Source organism: Macaca nemestrina, chromosome 12 (assembly GCF_043159975.1).
Source record: "Macaca nemestrina isolate mMacNem1 chromosome 12, mMacNem.hap1, whole genome shotgun sequence".
In the NCBI taxonomy this organism is placed as follows: Eukaryota; Metazoa; Chordata; class Mammalia; order Primates; family Cercopithecidae; genus Macaca; species Macaca nemestrina.
The window spans coordinates 2,218,674-2,226,035 of NC_092136.1; the positions used below are offsets into that span (position 1 = coordinate 2,218,674).

The 7,362-nt window shown below is 61.7% G+C and overlaps 1 protein-coding gene across 1 annotated transcript; it reads right to left on the reverse strand.

The window, feature by feature from the left end:
* Window positions 1–987: 987 nt before the first annotated feature.
* On the reverse strand, window positions 988–7,334 carry C12H11orf21 (chromosome 12 C11orf21 homolog). Its single transcript, XM_011721297.3, has 3 exons — window positions 7,194–7,334; window positions 5,985–6,078; window positions 988–1,248 (listed from the first exon to the last, which is right to left on the reverse strand). Exons 1-3 carry the CDS (start codon window positions 7,244–7,246, stop codon window positions 997–999), a joined length of 399 nt encoding a protein of 132 aa, XP_011719599.1. The 5' UTR covers window positions 7,247–7,334; the 3' UTR covers window positions 988–996.
* Window positions 7,335–7,362: the final 28 nt, after the last annotated feature.

Consider the following 7,362-nt stretch of genomic DNA (forward strand, 5'->3'; position numbering starts at 1 on the left):
CTAGTGGGTGGCACAGCGTGGATGTGGATGGAGACACCTCCCCTACAGTCTGTCCCTGGCATCTGTGACACATGTGTGGGATCCCTTTAGACTCCCCTGGGAGACAGCTGTGTCTTTGAAGGGGCACCATTCCTGGGTTCCCTCTGCCATCACTGAAGGCAGAGTCTAGGCTCCCAGGGGCGGTGGGGGAAGCAGAGTGCCCATCAATGCCCACTGGAGTTGGCCAGGCCAGTGGAGGCAGCAGCCCATGGCACTGAGAGGGAAGGCCATGGACTGGACTGTTCCAATCACTGCCAGAGCCAGTTGCCATCTCAGCCACAAGCCCAGGGCCTCATGGCCACCCTTGCTGAGCTGTGCCCTGCCCTCCTTAAAGGTTGTGAACGAGCTCCCCACTGGGGCATCCCTGACCAGCTCACTCTTCTTTTGTCTGCCCTGGCCCTGATGCTGGGGTTTGAGATATCAGAACTCACCAGAAACCGCCCTAAGCAGAGATCACTCTGGCTGCCACGCCCCAGAACCTCCTTTGGTTGGGAGCAGAGCAGTGCCCAGAGCCCAGAACCCGGTTTGAGTATGATCTTGGCTCTCAAGGAACAGGCCAGAGTCCCTCCAGGGGAAGGGGGCTGCCCAGGCAGTGGGGGTTCAGAGGTCCCCTGGGACCCGCCCAGCTGACCCAGGCCTAGGGTGATCCAGAAGGGGAGCTGCCCTCCTCCTCCCTGGGCTCAGGAGAGGCTGTAAAGGCAGCTCCCGGGGTGCATCTGTGCTGCAGGGACAATTTCAGAATCAAGTCAAAGGACAGACAGGAGCCAGATTCAGGCACCCACGTGGCCCCCACAGGTCTCTTCAAGCTCCAGGCCCCACTCCCTGTGACACAGGTGGGAAGCTCTTGAGTGCCTCCCCGATGGAAGGGGCCGCACTCACAGACAGCACAGGGGCCCCCAGGCTCCAGGCCCCAGAGCCCGGCTGCTCACCTGTGATGGACAAGAAAGGGTCCCTGTCTCAGGAAGGTAGAGGCTGCCACCTCCTGGCCCGAGGACACAGCCTCCCAGAGGAGGGGCCTGCTTCTAAGTCCAAGTCCCACCCCAGCCGGATAACCAGGGGCAACTGCCCAGGTAAACTGAGACAGCAGCAACAGGCAAGCCAGTGCAGAGCTGGGTGATCCATAGTTTCATGAGCGGTGGCAGGTGGAACAAGGGCGTCATGGGCGGAGGGCTGGGCAGCTGCAGGTGGCATCCCTGAGCCAGGGGCCTCCTGGTGGGTAAGGACGTTGTGGAGCGAGCAGGCGCACCTGGGACCCAGGAATTCACAGGAAGGAGAGAGGAAAAAGGAAGTCTCTGGCGGGTAAACACTGTCACATATGCATGCGTACACATCCACACCCGTATCCACATCCACACACACATCCACACCCGCACACACATCCACACCCGTATACACATCCACACCCGTATACACATCCACACCCGCATCCACACCCGCACACACATCCACACCCATATACACATCCACACCCGTATACACATCCACACCCGTATACACATCCACACCCGCATCCACACCCGCATCCACACCCGCACACACATCCACACCCGCATCCACACCCGTATACACATCCACACCCGCATCCACACCCGCATACACATCCACACCCGTATACACATCCACACCCGCACACACATCCACACCCGCATCCACACCCGCACACACATCCACACCCGCACACACATCCACACCCGCACACACATCCACACCCGCACACACATCCACACCCGTACACACATCCACACCCGTACACACATCCACACCCGCACACACATCCACACCCGTATACACATCCACACCCGCACACACATCCACACCCGCACACACATCCACACCCGCACACACATCCACACCCGTACACACATCCACACCCGTACACACATCCACACCCGCACACACATCCACACCCGCACACACATCCACACCCGTACACACATCCACACCCGCACACACATCCACACCCGCACACACATCCACACCCGTACACACATCCACACCCGCACACACATCCACACCCGCACACACATCCACACCCGCACACACATCCACACCCGTATACACATCCACACCCGCACACACATCCACACCCGCACACACATCCACACCCGCACACACATCCACACCCGTATACACATCCACACCCGTATACACATCCACACCCGCACACACATCCACACCCGCACACACATCCACACCCGTATACACACCCACACCCGCATACACACCCACACCCGCATACACACCCGCACACACATCCACACCCGTATACACATCCACACCCGCACACACATCCACACCCGCACACACATCCACACCCGCACACACATCCACACCCGCATACACATCCACACCCGCATACACACCCACACCCGCATACACACCCACACCCGCACACACACCCACACCCGCACACACATCCACACCCGCACACACACCCACACACACATCCACACCCACACACACATCCACACCCACACACACATCCACACCCGCATCCACATCCACACCCGCATCCACACCCGCACCCGCATCCACACCCGCACACACATCCACACCCGCACACACATCCACACCCGCATCCACACCCGCACACACATCCACACCCGCACACACATCCACACCCGCACACACATCCACACCCGCACACACATCCACACCCGTACACACATCCACACCCGTACACACATCCACACCCGCACACACATCCACACCCGTATACACATCCACACCCGCACACACATCCACACCCGCACACACATCCACACCCGCACACACATCCACACCCGTACACACATCCACACCCGTACACACATCCACACCCGCACACACATCCACACCCGCACACACATCCACACCCGTACACACATCCACACCCGCACACACATCCACACCCGCACACACATCCACACCCGTACACACATCCACACCCGCACACACATCCACACCCGCACACACATCCACACCCGCACACACATCCACACCCGTATACACATCCACACCCGCACACACATCCACACCCGCACACACATCCACACCCGCACACACATCCACACCCGTATACACATCCACACCCGTATACACATCCACACCCGCACACACATCCACACCCGCACACACATCCACACCCGTATACACACCCACACCCGCATACACACCCACACCCGCATACACACCCGCACACACATCCACACCCGTATACACATCCACACCCGCACACACATCCACACCCGCACACACATCCACACCCGCACACACATCCACACCCGCATACACATCCACACCCGCATACACACCCACACCCGCATACACACCCACACCCGCACACACACCCACACCCGCACACACATCCACACCCGCACACACACCCACACACACATCCACACCCACACACACATCCACACCCACACACACATCCACACCCGCATCCACATCCACACCCGCATCCACACCCGCACCCGCATCCACACCCGCACACACATCCACACCCGCACACACATCCACACCCGCATACACATCCACACCCGCATCCACACCCGCACACACATGCACACCCGCATACACATCCACACCCGCATACACATCCACACCCGCATCCACACCCACACCCGCATACACATCCACACCCGCACACACATCCACACCCGCACACACATCCACACCCGCATCCACATCCACACCCGCACACACATCCACACCCGCACACACATCCACACCCGCACACACATCCACACCCGCATCCACATACACACCCGCACACACATCCACACCCGCATACACATCCACACCCGCACACACATCCACACCCGCATCCACACCTGCACACACATCCACACCCGCATACACATCCACACCCGCATACACATCCACACCCGCACACGCGCCCACACCCGCATACACATCCACACCCGCATACACATCCACACCCGCACACACGTCCACACCCGCACACACATCCACACCCGCACACGCGTCCACACCCGCATACACGTCCACACCCGCACACGCGTCCACACCCGCATCCACACCCACACCCGCACACACATCCACACCTGCACACGCGCCCACACCTGCACACGCGCCCACACCCGCATACACATCCACACCCGCATACACATCCACACCCGCATACACATCCACACCCGCACACGTGCCCACACCTGCACACGCGCCCACACGCGCCCACACCCGCATACACATCCACACCCGCATACACATCCACACCCGCACACACATCCACACCCGCATACACATCCACACCCGCATACACATCCACACCCGCATACACATCCACACCCGCACACGCGCCCACACCCGCATACACATCCACACCCGCATACACATCCACACCCGCATACACATCCACACCTGCACACGCGCCCACACCCGCATACACATCCACACCCGCATACACATCCACACCCGCACACGCGCCCACACCCGCATACACATCCACACCCGCATACACATCCACACCCGCATACACATCCACACCCGCATACACATCCACACCTGCACACGCGTCCACACCCGCATACACGTCCACACCCGCACACACATCCACACCTGCACACGCGCCCACACCCGCATACACATCCACACCCGCACACGCGTCCACACCCGCATACACATCCACACCCGCACACACATCCACACCTGCACACGCGTCCACACCCGCATACACGTCCACACCCGCATACACATCCACACCCGCATACACATCCACACCTGCACACGCGCCCACACCTGCACACGCGTCCACACCCGCACACGCGTCCACACCCGCACACGCGTCCACGCCCGATCTCTTCCCTGGAAATAAAGCCAGGGGACCCTAGGCCAGCTTGCAGTGGGGCCCAGCCCTTAGGACAGGCTCCTTGGTGGGGTAGGGGTGGGGGCAGCTGTCCTCCTGGGCCAGCTCCTTGGGGCTGAACCCGCGCTCTAGGAGCCTTCCAGGCTCCCAGGGGCTGGCACCACCTCCAGAGTAGGTGGGCAGGGCTGTGTGGGGTGGGCAGGGGCATGTGGGGTTGGCAGGGGTGTGTAGGGTGGGCATGGGTGTGTGAGGATGGGCAGGGCTGTGTGGGGTAGGCAGGGGCATGTTGGGTGGACAGAGGTGTGTGAGGTGGGCAGGGGTGTGGGGGGTGGACAGGGATGTGTGGGGTGGGCAGGGGTGTGTGGGGTGGGCAGGGGTGTGTGGGGTGGGCAGGGGTGTGTGGGGTTTGCAGGGCTATGTAGGGTGGACAGGGGTGTGTGGAGTGGGCAGGGATGTGTGGGGTGGGCAGGGGTGTGTGGGGTGGGCAGGGATGTGTGGAGTGGGCAGGGATGTGTGGGGTGGGCAGGGGTGTGTGGGGTGTGGAGTGGGCAGGGATGTGTGGGGTGGGCAGGGGTGTGTGGGGTGGGCAGGGATGTGTGGGGTGGGCAGGGGTGTGTGGAGTGGGCAGGGATGTGTGGCGTGGACAGAGGTGTGTGGGGTGGGCAGGGATGTGTGAGGTGGGCAGGGGTTTGTGGGGTGGGCAGGGGTGTGTGGGGTGGACAGGGATGTGTGGGGTGGGCAGGGGTGTGTGGGGTGGGCAGGGATGTGTGAGGTGGGCAGGGGTTTGTGGGGTGGCAAGGGTGTGTGGGGTGGACAGGGATGTGTGGGGTGGGCAGGAGTGTGTGGGGTGGGCAGGGGTGTGTGGGGTGGACAGGGGTGTGTGGGGTGGGCAGGGGTGTGTGGGGTGGACAGGGATGTGTGGGATGGGCAGGGTGTGTGGGTGGACAGGGGTGTGTGGGGTGGGCAGGGGTGTGTGGGGTGGGCAACAGCCTCACAGTGGCTTCCCCTCAACAAGCCACTTCCTCTTGCAGAGGGGGTGTCGGGGTGGGAGGGTGCGGCCCAGCAAAAGGAGTGGGGGTTCCCCTGGCTCCCTGCCCCTGCTGGTGGGGCACAGGGAGGGGGGCTGTGGTCAGACCTGGTCTCTGGAGGGCCAGCCTAGGGTTCCCGTCCACCTGTCCGGGAGTTTGACGCCACTTTGAGATGACAAGTGAGGCCACCTGGGCACAGCACTGGTGTGAGAAGGTGCCCACCAGGACAGGTCAAGAACCCAGGCCTGCCCTGCTCCAAAATTCTTGAGACCTGGCGAAGAGGCACCCCATAAGCGGGTGGTGTTCCAGGCCTGCCTCACCAGCTCCAGGGAGGTCAAGGTTGGAGAAAGAATTCCAGGGATGAGCCGGACATAGCCAAGAGCAGCTCATCTTCCCTGGAGAGGACAAGCTGGCCACTTGCACAGCCCGGGGGCCTCCAGGCCCTAGACCTGGTACCTTCACTCTTGCTGCCACCCCTAGATCCATACCTGCGCCCCAGCCTGAGCCACACCTAGGCCTCCAGCTGAAGTGACACTGTGGGTACCAGGCATCTGAGGTCTCCACAAGCCCCCACAGACTCAGGGTGGGAATTCCTGGGGGCCCGAGTTGCAGAAGGTGCTGCCGGGGGTTGCTGGGCTGGACAGGGGTCCTGGTTGTCCCTGCTTCTCCGCCGAGGGAGGGAGGAGGTGGCCTGAGCAGTTCCTCCAGCAGCACTCCTGAGTGGGCAGCAGCTGGGCCCTCTTCCCACAGCCACGCTGGGGTTGCCATGCCTGCAGGTCAGGGGGTCCCCTCCCCCTCGCTGAGGTGCCGACCAAATGTAGGAGGAGCAATTCCAGCACCGAGGGGCGAGCAGAGCACCCCTGGGAGGGCCGGGAGTGGCCCCTGAACGGCGGACTCACCGGGAGCATCTTCACACTCTTCCGGCCCACCCTGCCCCAGAGGCCCACGGAAACCCTGCCTGTATTGGGGCGGCAGCGCTGCGCCCACCCACGGGTAATGACACGGCTTTGTGTAATTACAAATTCGAGGTTTACAAAGCCTCCCCCTGGAGGCACCATGTGGGTGTGAGTGAGGCCCCAGCCTACCCCCGTGGCACCAAGAAGGCTCTGCAACAAAATACCCATTAGTGCCGCCCATGAAGGGTTAAAAACCAACGACCTTCTCAAAACGTAAGCTGTCACAGGACATTTCAAAGGGTGTTTCCTAAGAACACCTCAGTAACGATGTTCCAAGGAGACCCCATCTCCAAATTCCTGCAAGGATTACGCCCCCAAGGCCCAGTCCACACTTGCACACTCCCAGGACGGGCAGCTCACCTCCTCTTCCCCAGGCACTGTTTCCTCTGCATCCCACACCCAGCTCTGCCCATGACCTTCCCCCTCTCAGCACTGTCCTCGGTGGCCACACCAAGAAGGGCCTCAGATGTCGGCAAACGCCCTGGTGTCTTGGGCTGGGCTGGGGGTACCAGGGTGAGGTTGAGGGGGG